At 43.3% G+C, this 18,605-nt stretch overlaps 1 protein-coding gene and 1 pseudogene across 4 annotated transcripts; one reads left to right on the top strand and one right to left on the bottom strand.

Annotated features, from left to right (window-relative positions):
- Positions 1-1,856: 1,856 nt before the first annotated feature.
- LOC127761853 (putative transcription elongation factor SPT5 homolog 1) lies at positions 1,857-8,997 on the bottom strand (annotated as a pseudogene).
- A 3,705-nt stretch (positions 8,998-12,702) lies between these two features.
- Positions 12,703-18,080, top strand: LOC127763460 (uncharacterized). 4 transcript variants are annotated; one of them, XM_052288169.1, is made up of 10 exons: positions 12,703-13,038; positions 13,156-13,229; positions 14,374-14,515; positions 14,664-14,951; positions 15,030-15,183; positions 15,254-16,198; positions 16,321-16,559; positions 16,640-16,713; positions 17,002-17,091; positions 17,681-18,080. In XM_052288169.1, the coding sequence occupies exons 1-10, from the start codon at positions 13,018-13,020 to the stop codon at positions 17,682-17,684; spliced, it is 2,031 nt and encodes a 676-aa protein (XP_052144129.1). In that variant the 5' UTR covers positions 12,703-13,017; the 3' UTR covers positions 17,685-18,080. The 4 variants fall into 4 exon arrangements, with proteins under 4 accessions (XP_052144129.1, XP_052144126.1, XP_052144127.1 ...); XM_052288166.1 differs by having other exon boundaries at positions 17,629-18,080; XM_052288167.1 differs by having other exon boundaries at positions 17,002-17,113.
- Positions 18,081-18,605: the final 525 nt, after the last annotated feature.

The raw sequence follows: 18,605 nt of genomic DNA, 5'->3' as shown, positions 1-18,605 counted from the left end.
CTTGAACGACGCCGACGTAGACGATACAATTGCCTGGACCGGCGGAACATTAGACTTATCCCTTCGCCGGAGATCGAAGACGATGTAGCCCCGCGTCGGGTGCCAAGTTCCGCCGGAACGTAAAACAAAAGTAGAAGTAAAAAGGGTGGCGATGCGCCGAATTGTATTGATCGTGAAGATAGATTACATAGACCCCGGGTGTACATATTTATACCCATGGGTTGATACAAGTCCTTGTCGGACAAGAAAGAAACTTTCCTAAAGATAAAAGGAAAAGATAAAGTCCTTGTAGGACACTAAACACACTTTCCTAAAGATAAAAGGAAACTAACAAACTATTCCTAATTAATAGATAACTTGCCATGCCGCATTCTCTTTGAACTCGGTCTCTTCTGGATAAGCTTCCTTTAGTAGATCAATTTACTTAACCGAATATAGCAAGAATCCGACAACTGACGACTTGACAACTCTCATCGGCTAATCTCAGGACTTCGAAGCCGATGCTGACTTTAAGCCGATGACTACTCTGGGCTTACCAAATTTCACTGTTAACAGATACCCATGGATGGTACCTAGGTACCATGCATGATACCCTCGAGGTATCAGGTACAATAGGTATCAGGTACCATGTGGTACTTGATAATTATAGGTATCTGGTACCTGATACCATGCACATGGTACCCATGGATACTGGATGGTACTTAGGTACCAGGCATGATACCCTCGAGGTACCATACCCCTACTGGATGGTACTTAGGTACCAGGCATGATACCCTCGAGGTACCATACCCCTAGTACTTGGTACCAAGCTTGATACCTAGGTATCAGTCATAACGTACCTGCACATAACACTGATGAGAGGAGGATAGCGACGACATCGACGAAGAGCGCTTGACACTGAGTAATCTTGTACCAGGCCTGATACTTGTGGATACCAGGCCTAATACTGAGGTATCACGACGACTGATGCCTGATGGAGAAGGCTGTGGCGCAGACGCTGAAGGTGGTGAGGTCCGGCCGAAAGTCAACGGTGACCATCTCCAAGAACACGCGCTGCACCAACTTCATCTTCAAGTTGATGGCGAAGAAGAGGAGGTAGAGGTTCCAGAGCAGGTTGTCGCCGGCGTTGCGGCAGCCGAGGCACCGGGACCGCCGGCTTCTTCTGCTTCTACAGTGGCAGCGGAGGATCCACCTGCGCTCACTGGCAAGGAGGCGGCAGGAGCAGCGGGCAAGGACGGCGGCACAAGTGGCTCACGAGAAGCAGGCGATGGAGACCTTGGCTAGGAGCGCGAGGGAGGAGGGCAGCAGCCCCGGCGCCGGCAGTGACGGGGAGCGTGCGCGCGGAGGCGGCGCCGCAGCGGGCGGAGGACGGCGTCAAGTGCGGCGAGATCACCCCCGACGCCCCCTGACCTCACCGACGCCGTGCCGTCGTCGTCCTCCTCGGCCGCCGAAGACGACGACGACGATCCCTTCCTCCTGGCTGGCTTCTTCTCAGCCTTCTCGGCCTTATCCAGAGAGAGAGAGTGAGTGAGTTTGTGGAGGGGAAGGGAAGGAGATAAGGCAGAGATCTTATCCAGTTTATCCCGTTGTGACAGGACACCGTGTAGTAGATTTTCTGAAAGCATAAATTAGTGTTGCATCTCTCGGTAATGACTTGGATACTTAGTATTATAAAATACAGCCTATTGTACTTTTGTTTGGTCGCTATTGAGTCTTGATGTCATCTTCTCAATTTATGTGAAATCTCTTTGCAAAAAGTTCTTCCGTTTCTTTCTAGAGTAATGACTGGTACAGCAATCTATGTATCGACGACCTGATGGCCAAGGGCAGACAACATCAATTGTCAACGATGCAGCTGGCATTCGCAACTTGTTCAGTATCATTTGTCATTTGAGACGAGAGCGTATCCTGGTATCAATATCCAGGGACAAATAGGACACACCTTAAAATACATGTACACCTCTGACTACTCGCTACACTAAGATATGAACAAGAATTTGTCTGGCTTGTAGGATCGGCCTGCCTCAGGCTGCTAGCTTGCCCAAAATCGCCGTGTCTAGAATTTTCGTCTGATCCGTCGTCTCTAGACCATCCACCTTCACAATGCCATCAGATCCGTCGACTCCCAGCAATTTCCCCGTGAGTCCACGCCAAGACCCAGACATTATCTTTAGCTTGTCGTTCTTCTTAGGCTTGACAACCTCAAACTCGTTTGGAAAAGCAGTTATTTCATCCCCGCTGCCTGACGACCCAAGTGCGACGCGGCAAGATCCATCCTAGAGTTTAAATTCAAGGATGTGTCAGTGTAGGAAAGTGAAAGAAGAATTAGGGGGGTCATCTTGTAGATGTAAAAATAGTACGCACCGGGAGGACTTCCTTAACCACACCGCAGGTGGTATCATAACCTTCCCTGAGCACATTGACCAAAACATCTGGTAAAAGCCAGTTCCTACCGCCCTCCTCACCTGAAAGCAGTTTGGGAATTAGTACCCAAATAAGTGCATCCAGAGCTCTAGATAGTTTCGATCACCATCCAGATTGACTGTAGAATGCATTTTGCTGGAGAAGCAACGAATTCGAAGGATAAAAATATTACCTATGGCAGGAGACATTATATCCATTTCAATATAACCCAGAGTCATGGGCTGAACACCAGGTGTGCTCGGGAGATATGATGCAGGATTTGGGGTCATTGGTTGCCCACTAGGTGTTGGAGTTGCATATGAGCTTGGATTTTTTCCGGAGGCATCACCGAAACTAACTCCAGGTGTAACAGCCCATCCTGACCCAGGGGTGGGGGCTTCGTGTGGCTGGGGAACTGGAGTTCCTGGCTGCAAAAGTGAAATGTAGAGGCTCAAAAACTTACCATTGATTGCCAACCCAAAGCTAATCTACAGAAAATAAAGAGCAGTCAAGAAATAGCATGAGTGCATGACGAACTTGGTAAGTTGGGCTGCTTTCCCAAGTGACAGCATCTTCCCAGCTATTCCTGTAATAATTGAATTAGTCAACAACAAATCTATATAAAATAAACTTATACTAGAATTAGCTCGCTTGCACAACATAATTCATTTTCATTATAAAACTAAATTGCACATAATGTCAGCATACAAACCTTGGTGGACTCATTGGTGCCCATGCTCGACTAGGCATAGGAGTTCGCATTCCATTAGGAACTGGTGTTGCTGTAAAAGACGAACACCTTGTTAATATGTGTGTGTGCAAGAGAGAGAGAGAAAGTAAATACCATTTATAGCATGAACTGCATAATATTTTCGTTTGGCCAACGACACAACGCCAGTCAAATTTTACATCGTTCATCTGAATTACATCTATCACACCCATTTCGAAGTGCTTCCTGATAAGCATTCAGGAGAGGAAAGGCTCCCTCCAAAAAACAACACCAATCAAGATACAAAGAGGTGACTACTCATATAGTTTAAGTTGATTAAACAGTAGAGAAATGATAGCCATTGATTATGCTGCTAAACAGTACAGATGCACTAGCCTCCATATAAATCTTCCATCACCATCTGAGTACTCAAGTACTAAGTAGCAAAGTCTATCCGCATTAATTTTTTACATATTGAGTAGATGACATAAAGAAAACAAAACTACAAAGTAGTGCCATGGAATTAGTACTTCTCTCCACTTTACATTTATGACATTATAGATAAACCTCCCAGTCTCTTAGGACCCAAAATAGCTACATTGGGATCATAATACAACATTTTTGTTACTTCTTAGTAAACATATTCTGATATTTAGCAGTCAAAGTTGCTTCGGTTATGTCCAAAACTACATATTTGTAAACGGAAGGAACAAATAAGTGATCTTAGCTGTCTTAATTTTTATAATAACCATAATGCATGTAAGATGGACACACCTCCAGGGTCCCGCAATGGAGTCTGAAAAGGACGCAGTGGCGTTCTAGATGGGTGCACAGGTGTTTCGTTGCCCCATGAATTACGAGATTCACTGTTGATACAAGTAGTCATTAAATGAAATCAAACAGCTTTCCAAATATACGGACAAGGAGGAAGAAATTTACCCGAATGGAGTTGCAACAGTAGCTGTGTCAGCAATATCTTCTCTCTTAACTACATATTTGAAGCAAGATAGTTTTAAAAATCAGAAGAAATAGTGGGGATTTGGAAGGAATGCAATTCAGGAATGAAAGTTGTAGTGTGTCCGCAGCGATTGCTGCATGCAGAGGTGTACTCGTTGATCTCCTTTTATTGGTTTTTGCTTCCCTTCTTAATACAAATGCGCGCAAAGTTCCCACCAAAAATAGAACAAATGACAACAAAGATTCACCTGCAACAACCTTCATAAGTGAATCAAGCTCCACGCGTACAAGTGCTCCCGTCATTTCTTTAACACGACCACGATATCCTTTGTAGGGGCCAGATTTAATCTTGATACATCTATTCACCAGGGTATCATGCCCTTTGCCACCATGATCTCTGCCTCCAAACCGTCTGCCATCTGCATTAGATAGGAAGGACAATTATGAATTGGTATTGCTATTGCATTTAGCAGAGCAATGCAGCCTAAATAAAAAAAAACAAGGAGCTGTGCAGATAATATTCATACAATTAGTATGAGGTGCTTTAGGGGGGAGCCTTCCTGGAGATTGCAAAATCCTTGCTGAAGATCTAAAAGCACCAAATCGTGGATCAACTGTACCCATACCCTGTATCAGAGAAGCAAAATGGTTAGGAAAATCTTCTAAGACAACCAACAGAGGTAAATAGCTTCAAACATACATTTCCGCGGCGGCTACCCCAACAAGGAGGCATGATTGTGCTCTTGCACAGATAAAGCCTGAATGTTCAAGGTGGTGACGATCATAAATAAAAAGTACTCCTCTGTGTATATGTTCCACAGATCCTTGCTTTCCCTGTTGTGACAAAGTGTATTAGACATATAGTATAATGGGATAATGTAATAAACATATATTCTGACAGAAAAAAAACTAAAACAGAATATAATATGAAAAGCTAAAAACAAATAAAATAAACTGTACACACTTTACAAGCTCCTTCAATGACCCTAACGACATTCTTTGTTGACACGATATTACTGGACCGATCTTTTGCAGATGTTCGCCGAAAAATCTTGCTTTTTATTTCTCTGAGTTTCACAAGAACTAGTTCAGGTTTGTCAGGCTCTCCCTTGAGAATCTAAATGCATTTTGGGGGTTAGTACACAAAAAATATGGGAACAAAAGATCATTAGGCATACGTGAAATGTTCTATACAAATTTTCTTGCCTGAAGTGCTTCTTTTTCCACCTTTATAATAACACCAAAAGATAAGTTTCTGAAAATTGAATGGGAGGAACATTGTTATTACATAGCCGTTCAATGTTGTAAGCAACAACAATGGCTCATTAGAAATTCTGAGCTTACCCAAGAAGTACAAGATCGTGCAATTCATAATCACCAATTCTGGTAAGCCCAGTGGTTACCTCAGAACTCTCCACAACATGATCAGCGAACACACGGATCTGTAATCATATAAACACATCAGAAAGTCAAAAGCATAATGGAAGTTTATCCAAATAGTTTCTTATACTTATGTCCATGAAAATTCCCTCACATGCTCTTTAGTTGTGTCCGACAAAATGATCAAAACATGGCCTTCAACTTTAACTACCAAGCCCGTTGCACCTTCTTGAACACCAGACACCACTTTTACATGGTCTCCAGGATTGAAACATTTGCAGAGATCCCCCTCATTGAAGACAAGTGTGTCCTGCAGGTACACAAAGAGATGTATAAATTCGTAATGGCTACATTGAAAATGACATGAAAATTCCTTTTGCAAGTAATTACCAGAAGACCAGGTAATTTTGGTCGGATATGAACAGTGGCATCCTCTGCTTTCTCAACATAGCCCTCTAAGTTCTTAAGATCACCTTTAATAACAATAACAGAATCACCTTTCATGAAGTGCCCTTTTTTCCTATTTGTAAATAGGGTGGACAAGCTGGCCGCATCCTCATTTATGTCATTATCAGGTTCCCTGAATTTCTCCAGTTCACCAAATGATGGCTGAATATTGTGTGCGCTTATTGACTTTATTGAAAACGTTTTGTGCAAGAAACCATCTTTGAATTTTAAACCATCAACCATTTCATAGTATTCCCCAGAGTCTCTATTCCTCCTCCGGTCAACACGAATGTTCATCTCCCTATTTACAGTCGAGTTAGCAGATTGCAGCAATACAAATATATATGAATACATACTGATTACAAACGGAGGAAAAAGTACCTTGCCTCATTGGCGCTAAATAACTTTGGTGGTGGAACAAATGATTTCTTCTCCTTCACAACCTTAAGTCCATCCTGAAAATGGGAAATACTGATCATGCTAGCCCATCGGCACTGGCAAAGGATAATAGCATGCAGATGACCACGGACTACGTACAGATTTTTAATTTTCAATTTACTCAAATGGTCACTTGTTCCACTATAAATTAATACATCTGGCATTCAGTGAATCACATCAGATAGGAAATCCTAACATCATACCAAATGATGGCAGCAACAACCTAAAAAGGTAATGTATTAACAGCAGATGCATCACCACAAATATAACAGGGCATGTTAGGCTGAAAGGTGAACATAAAACGTGGCAATTTATACCAAGTAACAACTTACAAATTTGTTTGCCAAGGCTTGTAAATCTATTCTTGGAATGAGTTTCACAGTAACCTTTTGATGCACATCATCAACGTCAACAACCTGATGGAGGTCATAAAATCAAATAGTAGCAGAAAATGTTAGCATGAAGAAACTGTACTGCCGTGGTGATGGCCATACCTTGGCAAGATCCCCTTTATATGCACCAAGCTTCATTCGGACCCATGTGTTAATTGAAATATCAGTAGACTTGCTCTGAACAGAGAGTACATCAGCCATCTCTCTTATAGGCACCAGAGTTACTTTTCTTGAAGCGAAGATATTGCGCACACCTTTGCAAGCCTGTAATAAATTTTAGTTCCCATCACATAGCAGGAATATTACAATGTCAGGTCAAGCACCGTACCTCTTTGACATGGGCTTCTTTATATGCTTCCACATAAATGTAATTCTTCAGGTGATCTAATGCAAGAACAGATTTAATCTGGAGATCTGGCGTATCAATGGACTTCTGCATCAAACAAATGGCTGTCTCCCGTTCATGCCCAATCTGAAAATCATAATTGGATATCAGTGAGCATCAAATTATACAGAAAACAAATTGTGGAGCAGAACATTATTCGATAGAACCTGCAACATACCGCACATTTCACCATCCAAAGCTTTGGATCCTTCACCGATGGCAGAAGAGCTTGCTGTTCAACCTCAGTCACACCATCGTCATCATCCACAAAATGTGATGACGGAATTATATACCTGTCGTGTATTAGCTTCACAAGTGCATCCACGTCCTCCTCTTCATCCAGCATAGAAGATGGATGCCGTCTAGAGCTTCTTCCCACATCTTGGTCAGGGTCGTCAGCTCGAGTATCATCAATAAAGCCTACCAAAACATGAAGGACCATAGCTGACAGCATTAAAACACTTGAACTTGCTTTTGGATATTATATAATTCAACACAAGATATATTTTGACAATGTGAATCTGATAATACCAAAAGGAAGGTAACACATGTTAGTAGTCAGCACAAGTAAACAGCTTAGTTAGTTTATGAATTAATTGGAGCATCTTCCCTGTGCCGCATTCGAAACAAAGAGTAGGAGCATCTTCCAATTAGGTTTCACATTTGAAACGAAGATTTTTTAACAGATCTATCACAATAACATAGAACAGTCATCAGGCCATCAGCGTATTCAGACAACTTTGAACATTGATAATAGGTAGTAGCAGCAAATTCAGTCCATCATATTGGCATGTCGCAGAGTCCTGCCATTCAAGGCAACGTGGCTTTAAACAGAGATGATTGAATGAACTACGCCCACTCGCCCAGTTAACTTCTTGGTTGGTGAAGGCCTAATTGGTGTCGAGTTAGTTTGACGGAACTACTTTTGTCCTAGCAAATCTGCCCAATTTATGACAAAAATCCCGGAATGAATATAAACTTTTGCCTCCAACTGAAGTTTTCACATATCGCTAAACAGAAATCTCGATTCTTATTGCCATTAGATGAGACTAAACCACCACAAACAACCATAGAACTGCAACAACATGGAATCAATACGAAATTGACCACCAAATTTAATGAATCTACACCTGGACCATTTCGAACAGAGTTGATTATCCAGGGTAACCGGGAAGGAACTAGCATTGAAATTGTTGGTTCGCTCAACTTAGCGCTTAATTAACAAACACAAATTCTACGTCCAATGACTCAGCTAGCAGAAACCGAAACGAAATTGCTGATTTCGCTGTGCTTCGTAATTTCGGATTTGGGAAATCAATCTAACGATTCTATCACGGATTCACAGTTCAAACACCAGTGAGACCACCAGGAAGCACTCACCGTCCTCGAACTCGCCATCCTCCTCCTCCTCCTCTTCATCGTCGACCTGAGCCATATCGTCGATCAGGATGGACGCCCTCTTCCTCTTGCGGGCACGGCCGCCGCCGCCACCCACGTAGTCCTCGTCGTCATCCTCCTCCTCCTCCTCCTCCTCCTCCTCCTCCTCCTCATCCTCATCCTCATCCTCACTGGCCGCGTCGTCGATGAAGCTCTCTACGCCGGACCACTTCCCGCCGCCGCCGCCCCCGCGTGACCGCTTTCCGCCCCTCTCCTCCACCTCCCCCTCCTCCTCCTCTTCCTCCGAGTCGTACACCTCCTCTTCATCCTCCTCCTCGCGGCTGCCGCGCGACATTGCGGAGGCTAGGGTTCCGCACCCTACTCTCGCGAGTCGTGGCGGCGTGGGTGCGCGATGCCGCGGAGCAACCGCCGAGAGTCGAGCGCCTAGTCGCGCGTGGTCTCCCTGCGCGGACTCCGCGTGTGTGATGCTGTGCGAGAGTGAGGGGGGAGCGTTTCGATCGATTGCTCGGAACTCGGAAGGGGAGGCGGGGGGTATTTATTGGGGCGGCGAGCAACCGCCTCGTAGCCGTAGGCTCGAGGAGGGCAGAGGTGCTGGCTGGGTTGGGCCGGGCCGAAGTCGGTGCGCAAAACGGGGGAGGAATAAGTCTATTATGACTCTCTTTATCTCTCTTCTTGATTGAATCGCCTCTCAACAGCAAAACTGAATATAATGTCTTCCCCATCTTGAAAAACCGATACAAATCAAACTCTTTCGATGATTTAGGAAGTGGTTCCTGTAGACGTGATATGTTAATTATAGTTGACTCGCTGAATCAGCTGGTTAAACCCACCTATCAGCCACTCTCCTCTCTTTATTTTCCTCTCTCCTCTCCTTTCCATCTATCTCCTGAGGTCGGCAGCACATATCCCGCCAAGGAGACCATAAGTAATCGATGTTACACGCCCCGTTGGTGGCGACGCAACTGCAGAGCCCTAGGGTCAACCAGCCACATCGGCAGAAATCGTTTTCCAAACCATTGAATAAGTCGATTTACACTAGTTTTAAAAATGAGGGAGATGTTATATGCAGTTTTAGGTTGAGGGAGGCTATTTAATCACGAGCAAGATCTTAGAGAAGTCAAATTGACATATTCTGGGTGGACAGTATCGAGGGATTGGGCACGATCGCACGAGAACAGATGCGTAAAGAGTAAAGACCGCAACGGGCTAAAATTATTTTGGGCCTTCTCGGAAAGTAAAGAACGAAAAGATGTGATTGGGCTTCGAGCCTTGGCCCATGTGGCCTGCATGCTGCAACGCGATGGCGATTCCAAAGCAAACCCATCGTCTGGTCGTTGCCGATGTGGAGATGGAAGATGCTGTCGCAAGCGGCACGCCGGATATGCCTTTCGAACAAACAACGGAAGCAGGCGCACAGCTAGTCAGCTATCTGGTGCACAACACGTCAATACACCCGGTGAGCAATTTATATATATAGTTGTTATTATATGAACTACAATATGGTGAGTTGACAAAAAGACCCAATACATTAATTGGTTGATAGATAATTTTATCACGGCAACGTTGGTACATCGATCATGACCATCCTAAGGTCCAATACGGAACGAAAATATGAAATATGCAGTTCAATTTACATACTACAACCAGACAAGTCAACGTACTAATGTGTTGATGAATTATAAGCATTAATATATCGATTATTGCCAAATTTCATAGAATGTTAAAGCTTGATTTCATTGTTGATTTTAGGGCATTTTTGTTTACCCCTACAAGTATGATTTACCCTCTTAAATATTTTAAACCCCGAACTATTAAATCTGGATGAATCATGGCAACAAAAATATCAGCTCATTATGCCTACCTACCAGCCTATCTCGTTATTCTTTTCCTTCCATGACGCACCAACCCCTCCTTGGTGATGTCCTAGTTCTCGACGCCCCAACCTACTTTCCTAGGCAATGCCCTAGTTCTCAACGCTCCAGCCTCCCTCCTTGGTAGCATGAAGCCATGGAGGGACCTTGATAATAGCATGTGAAGTTGTGGTGTGAGGACGGTTCAATGTTTTGCCCTCTAGATCTATACCACCCGCTCGAGTTTCACCTCATTGGGTCCCCGTACAATGATGGAGGGGATGTGTCTTATGGATGGGATGGTGAGGTTGGCATTGAAGCACTTGATTCGGTGAATGAGAAGGTTAACATACTTGATGCATAGGTGAGCGGACGCGATTTGATCTCCTTGAGCTTGAGCTGTCGGTGTCCTCCCATATGAGCTTGCCCGCCTGAGCTTACGAGTCATCCTCTCACTCGCCCTCCCCTCCTTTAAAATAGCACCAACGAACTTCCCTTTCATCCCCTCCTAGACAAGCATGTCCGCCACCGTCCTCCACTAATTTGCGCCACTATGCATCCTCTGTCACTCCCATCCCCATAAATGGTAGATGGGCTTCCCCTTCATTCCCTCCTAGCCAGCTCGGAACGTGGTCCTCCACAAGGTCGTGTTGTTCTTTGTTGCTCCCCTCCTTCAAACAACATTAGGAGGTTTTCCCTTTCTCCCTTTTGGCCCTCTCGTCGCTCGAATTACCTTTCTTTCATTGATCGAAAAAAGTAAGTGGAAAGGCCAAGGTGGTGGCAGGAAACAGAAAGAGGACAACAGGGAAGGAGGTCGTAGACAGCGACGGCCCTAGATTTGATCGAGCGAGTAAGAAAGATAGATAAGAGGGTAAGAAAACTAATAAAATGCGTGATTAGGTTGCCATGTAATGAAATTGATGTCATATGTTTGCAACGTAATATTAAAACTACCACTTTTTTTACGCATGGGAAGGGGTACGGTTTTGGTTCGTGTTGATTTAATAGCTCGGGGATTGCCAAATTTCCGATACTCTAGTTTAAGGGGATAGATAATACTTTTATGATAATCGAGGAGATAAATCAAATCCTTTTCTTTTTATCATGGTCTGTTTTTTAGATTTGGTTCATACAAAATTATATTTTTCCCATAAGAGCAGGTACAATAGCAGGATATTAGCCAGCTATAAACATATTTTAATGAGATAAACGATGAGAGAGAAGAGCAGCGTGCTACATATGTGTAGCCAGCTACAGCACGGACTCCAAGACACAATGTATATATGACATGTGGGACCATATATTAATAGTATAGAAAGCAACTATTATATGAATTGGCTATTAGATTGATTATAGATGAATTGGAGTTAGTAGTGGACTATACTATTAAACTTGCTCTAAACTACTTTCTTCGTTTCATAATGTAAGTCATTCTAACATTTTCCACATTCATAATAATGTTAATGAATCTAGATAGATATATATGTTTAGATTTATTAACATCAATATAAGAAAAATGCTAGAATAACTTACATTGTGAAACAAAGGGAGTACTTTTAATTAGACCGTTCATGTTTCCACGGTTAGTTCCTTGGATCTTGTCTGAACGGAGTAGCTCCAGCTTGTTTTCTCCAGGAGGCCACGATCATTGATTATCTATGATCAATCTGGGCGTACAGGCCAATAATTTCACATGCAATAAACCCGTTACACGGTGCTCGAGGCGTCACGCGGACGCCGTTCCTCCTTTGCATGTGGCGCCTAGAACCTAGAGCCCTCCGTGCACCTGTCCGAACACGAAACACCACACGTCATCGCTGCAGTAAACGGCATCATTGCAGCACGGTCCACGTGTCACCATATCATCGGTCGCACACCATCGCCGCGTGACCGAACAGCCGCAGTTGATCCCCTGCGTGCCCCACTCTGGATTTCGATAATTACGTATATGGGTCACTCGCCTTACTCCACGTCGGATGCTGCAGATCTCACCGACATATGGGTCCAATCTTAGTGGGCCCCACACGTCACTTGCATACCAGTGGCGTCGGGTAGGCCGGCACGTAGTATTTGTCTCCTCTTTGCTTCGACGCGGGGAAACCAGAAATGCCCGAAGCGGATGACGCGGCACGCTGGCTTGTGGGAGCACACAATCTCCGGGCCCACCTGTCAGCTACCCCCCGGTTTTCGTGAAAGTCCGCGCCATCAACGTCACCCCCACGCCGACCGCACCCGCCTCCGGAGAACAAATCCGGGCACGCTGACAGGTGGGCCCTGCTCGTGCTCGGGCTCCACATGTCATCGGGATATAAATATCCGAACCGTCTCATCTCACCTCGGAAGCAAAGCCCCCGTACCGGCCGTTCGGATGGTTGGTTGGCTTGTGGCGCGGGGCCCCGCCGCGATCCGGTCGCCGCCTCCACCACCACGCCGCGTCACCGGCGGCGGAGCGGCGGAGAGCTAGCCGCGCCTCTCGCCGGAGCAGCGCGAGGCGGGGTGGGGGGGGGGGGAGGCTCGTGGTGGTGGTATTTGAGGAGGAGCCATTGGTGATTGGGCGCCGCGTGGTGGTGGAGAGGGGGAGGTAGGCGGCGTATTTACCCCACCGGGGGTGGCCATTAACTCTGGCCACCTTGGCATGCGGATAGGCATCACCATGGGATGCCTCTGACCTCTGCGCAGGTATTCGACGAGATACCTCTGCAAATTTTTGCCTGCGCCTTTGCCTGGATTTTGTGGTGGCCTCTGATCTCCCGTTTGATGTGGAATTTTTTGCGTGTTTTCGCGTATGTGGTTCAGGGAGGTGGTGGAGTCGGCGTGATGGAGAGCAGCGGGAAGCGGCATTTCTTCCCCCTTACGAGCTTGCAAATCGGGTAAGTCTCCTTCTGTGTGCGGGGGCTCTGTTTTGATCTCGCGGTGGAAACGTTCTTTTCATTGCTTTTGGTGGAATGTTCCAGTCTCGTATAATTTGGGTGCTGATTTGTGTGGTCCACAATGCAATGTAGTCCCGTTGTGATATAAGTGAAAAAAACGAGAAGTTACGCGAAAGTTAACTGGATAACTTCGATGAACACGGTTGAAGTTAGTTACGCTTGTTTCCCAAAGGGCAGTGGAAATTGATCAAAACTACAACAGTCGTTTATTCGTTTGTGTTACTTGGTGGAGGAAGTTCCAGCATACTGTTTATGAGAAAAAGACAGGAAAGCTCACTTGTGGGAGTGGGTAGCTGAATTGTCTTGTATTGCTTCATTCTAGTAGCATTTATTTTGTTACAGAATACTGTATATCTTGATGAGAGATATGACTAAAGTTAGTAGGAGTAGAAAGGAAAGCTGTTCTTGGAAATCTTTCCAATTTAAGGTAGTAGATGTTTCCAGTGTAAAGGCACAGGATCGATACTATACTGGAACGGTTCAATAATTCAGGGTTTGTCATTTCTCCCTACATATTCATGCAGAGATGATAAAACAAACTTACTATACCATCACGTTGTTGTTTGCAAAACAATCTAGGTTTTATTCCTAGGTTTAGTTGCCTATCGTAGGTTGATAATTTTGTGTTTTGTGCACATTCATCATACCTTATCGACTGGAAATCTGGAATTGTGGCTTTACTTTACTTCTAGATTCAGTAGGCTGCAATACATGACTCCGTCCGTACACTGGAGGAAAGAAAATGTTAAATACTGTGTTCCTGATTAATTTTATTTTGATCTGCTATTGTCCACCTGGATCATATGATATCAAACAGTGAACAATGTGGTGGTTATTTTATCCTTTTTCTGTACATCCATTGGACTGCATTTGTTGTGCAAAGTCGTATGACCTTAAGTTGTATTGCAATTATCTTAATTTCTGAGGTGGGCAATTGTGTTAAGAATTCTTGCAAACTGCAAGTTTTGTTTTACTCCTCACAGTTTTGCTTGCATTTACTAACCTCATGATCTTAAAGTGCAATGTAAATTTGGATTTTCATCTATATTACAGTTAGTTAGTCTGATATAATTATTATATGCAGGGATTTACAATCATATCTTGCTGAACTTACTATATTTTTGTGCCCTCATACGAAGAAGTTTCTCATATTGCTTGATAACCGGCCATGGCTGCAAGACCAGGACACAAAACCTGCTCACCTGTGGCAATTGATGGTCACAAAGGTATGCTTTACTGTTTTACGAGCCACTTGTAAGCACACAAACGAGTACTTATGAATATTTGTTCATTGCTTACACTTTCATGTATTGCCCTTGTTACATCGATTCTGGCTCGTCTTACTTGTTGACTTCTTGTCATTTTTTGCTCCAGTCAAGACTTTCACCTTTTGCAAACACTAGAACTAGGAGAAAGGGAGATGAAACTGGGAAGAAACTTGTATTCTCTAAAGATCCTAGACATGGTTCTCATTTGTGGAATCCATCATCCAGATGGTATACCTTAATTGATGATGCCATGCGGAATAAAAAGCTTCATGTGAATAGGCTGAAGGATTCTCGCCTGCTGAACAAGGAACTGCACCGAACCTTATATGGCTTTATAATTTTTGAGGTAGACTGGGCTGATGTGCGCGGCATGAACTATTTCAATGAACTTCAGGTATTGTTTTAGACTGAACATGATATTCATAGCTATTAATGGATGGTACATGCTTATTTTGTTTTTATGTTGTTGTAGACTGATACTTCTATGGCAGTGGAAGCTAAAACAATGAAGAGATGGGAATTTGAGAGTGTCAACCAAGCTTCATCATTAATCACTTCATGGTTTTCTGGAAATTACTCTGAATGCCAGCTCCTACAGGATTATTTGAACAGCATCTCTCCTAAAGGTAAAGGCATGAATGTGCTCTCCATTCTTCTCTGCTGCATGTGCAGACCACTTATATGCTTGCTGTACAGGAAATGTGTTTTATGACGCTCAGAATTATTTCTCAACACCTGAAGGGGACAGTGAGAATGTACAGAGTGATGATGACGATTCTGGACCTAGTCAATGCATGAGAGAGTCGTCAAGTTTTACAAGCTCCTCATACACACCACCTCCTTGCTCTGGACCTTACAAGAGAAGAAAGATAATAAGATCTGATGCTGGAAATAATATGTCTGAAGAATCATATTCTGAAGTTGTGACCTCACCAACACATTCATCATCTCCATCTTCCTCGTGCTGCAGTGATGATGATTGTGGCAAGACTCTGCTCGAGCCTAGCACATATAAGGATGTGTTGATCTTATTCCGGTTCGATGACCACGATCTCCCTTTCAGACTAAAAGAAGTAATACTTTCTGATGTGAGGCTGTTAACATTGCTAGAGTATGGCCTTCCTTCATGGGTCATTTTTCTCCAGTCATATCCAGTGTTCTGCAAGACATATCGCCCATGGATGTGTCCTCTTGCCAGGGCATTGTATGTCTTGATGTCAATAGTTACTGTTCTCATAGGATTTTATGACCTCTACAAGAATGTCCCCATGTTGAAGGCAACTGCATCAAGATTGTTTGGCCCTTTCTTTGACTGGATAGAGACGTGGGAAATGATTTCACGACTGAAGTATCTTGGAACCATGCTTTTTCTACATAACTTCCAGCAGGCTTTTACATGGTCTCTTAAGATTGTAACTGCTACTAAATCTGCTCTAAGTGTTTTGACAAAGCCAATCATGGGACCAATTTTGGAGGTTCTTGAATTTACCCTGCCGCTATGGAACCTTTGTGCTGAAACAGTAGGACATCTGAGCTCAGTTATCATGTTGGCGATGGAGACTTCATGCAGTGTAGTTATCAGTACAATGCAGATGATTATATGGCCTTTTTGGCTGGTCTTCAGTGTTGTGCTTAACATTGGTATGTTTTCTGCAACCTCTGAGACGATATGACTGCTACTCTGCTCTTCAATTTGTATTGACCTCACTATGATAAATTTTTTGTGTTGATTCTGATATCTTTCTCTTTTGTATTAACTTCAGCAAATTCAGTCCTGTACCCTTTCGTTTGGCTTCTTGGAGAAATTCTAGCTGCACCTTTCCGGCTTGTTGTTGCGATAGCAAGTTTTGTGGCAGACTCTTTTGTGGACATTGTTGGAGTTCTGAGGGAGACCTGGTCTACATTGAGTTCCTTATATCAAGTTGGTTCTGCATCCGGATCGACCGGACTTGCATCTGAAACTACCATCTGGGGGTCACTATGGAAAGATCTTCTGTACCAGGTAACAAAAATATGTTGATGCGGCCAGTAATTATATTAGGAATTAGGATATATGGAACTTACTTTGACTTTCTTTTTCAGATTTTCCGTGCGATTCGAAGCATTCTGTATGGTTTTGTTGCCTTCTTTTCAACATGCAACAGGCATCGGCTTAGGTAACCTTCCTTCTCATCCGTATGTGGTAGTATTTTCAAGGTCACATGAACATTAAATATGAAATCAGGTGTATACAGAAAACATCTCGTATTGACTGTCGAATTAGAATTTTACCTGATTAATGCCTCATCTAACATGTCATTCTGTTGTGAACTTCACTGGTACTCTGGTAGTGATTTAGTAACATGGTCGAGTGGTTCAAAATAAATAACAGGATTATATAGTGTTTCAAAGTTTACATTATCACTTCATGTGTGGTGTGTGTTAACTACTACTTCATGCTGCAGCATTTACAACCACATTCAAGTATTTCTCCGACGCCTATCTCGTGTTTTAACTGGTGCACAGCATACCACCTCTTGTGAAGGCACACGGAGGTATTCTAGTCAAAATCATCCTGTAAGTCCTTACTTTTTTAAAAAAGTTACAGTCTATCATGATTTTTTTTCATGAAGTTTAGGGGTAAAATTGACCCTTGGAATTGAAATCACTAGTTCATATAACAGTCTGTTATGACAATCTGAGTTATGCCTCATTGCTGTTTGTGCCTATGCTTTTCCCACTAAAAAAGTGCAAAGTAGTCTTTACAATCTTGGTTGTTTTTCCTAGATGTTAAGCTATGTTGAACTACGAAATGTCTACAGAATCAAGTATGAAACTATGAATGCATTTTAACCCACAAGTGGTGATAACTGTGAATATGGCTGCTTTTCTTTTCACTGCACGAACTGCTGTAACTTGGATTATCAAAATCATGCTTATATCATCTTTTGCATTCCACATATATTCTACAGAGAGTCCAACATGAAGTAACAGTTCAAAACTAACTTTTCTATATTATAGTTTCAACTAACTTGTCTATATTATAGTTTCAACTCCTTACATAAACATGTCTGGTGTATGTACTTCTGTAGCAAAGGAAAACTCACACGAGATAACAGTGGGCCTGGCAACTTGACTTGCCAGGTAACAACCTCATTCAGGGAGCCTATGCGCGGGATAAATAGAGATAGCCAGTCGTAAGCTGAAAAAAGTGTGAACAGGAAACATTTACTAACACAGAAGCATACCCGGTCGACTGGACAGACCTTCAAAACAACTTGCTTGGAATTGGAAGAGTCATGTACAGGTTTATACCGAATGTTTCATCACATAGCTTTAATCATGTATCCTATCTGTACCATCGGGCAAGTAGTGAAACAAAACGCCGCAATTGTACATACGCAGAATCTGTTGTTTGTTCATTCTAATGGCTTGTATAGCAGCCTAGTAGGTTTGTGCATATCCTCCCGAAATGTTCCTCTGAACAACAATTTTGTAATTACATCCGAGTATTAGCTAAATAGCTAAGCATCAATTTCCATAACACGGTTGTTCAATCTTTTGTCTTAACTGTGTGTGGTACTCAGTTTCACATTTTAAAAACATCGTTGATAATCGGTTTCCCATCCAGCATCACAAAGGAATCGAAAGTCAATACTAATGGGCCTCTACACAGTAAATTCAGCATATATACGTTTGGTGGGTCCTCATATGTGTTTGTTGGGTCCTCCAGTTTTATCATTCCAAACTTAGATCAATCCTCATCAGTTGGAAGGGAGAGAATAATCTGATGTAGCAAGACGTTTTAAAACCGAATTCTTCAGCCAGGGTCACCTTTTTATATTCACCTCTCTTTCATCAGATCTCATCTATTCTTCGCCGTTGTCATTTCCTGCTGCTGCACATGGAGGTGGTGTAGCATACTAGTAGCATGCAATTCACCCTGCCGTGTCACCAACGGCACGTGGGGTTGGTGAACCGGTCCATGTGTGCAATAGTGCAAGATCCAGGCTTGATTCCCCATCCTAGCCGAACGGTGAAATGGAGCAAAAAAAGAAGATAAGGAAAA

The sequence above is a fragment of the Oryza glaberrima genome, chromosome 2 (assembly GCF_000147395.1).
Source record: "Oryza glaberrima chromosome 2, OglaRS2, whole genome shotgun sequence".
Lineage (NCBI taxonomy): Eukaryota > Viridiplantae > Streptophyta > Magnoliopsida > Poales > Poaceae > Oryza > Oryza glaberrima.
This window is presented reverse-complemented; position numbering and strand designations above follow the sequence as displayed.

What these genes read in the sequence shown, in the direction of transcription:
- LOC127763460 (XM_052288166.1), top strand. Translation starts at nt 13,018, where the DNA reads ATGCCTCTGACCTCTGCGCAG. An exon ending in TGCCTCTGACCTCTGCGCAG is followed by an intron (nt 13,039 to 13,155) that starts GTATTCGACGAG and finishes TATGTGGTTCAG; the next exon opens with GGAGGTGGTGGAGTCGGCGT. An exon ending in CTTACGAGCTTGCAAATCGG is followed by an intron (nt 13,230 to 14,373) that starts GTAAGTCTCCTT and finishes TATTATATGCAG; the next exon opens with GGATTTACAATCATATCTTG.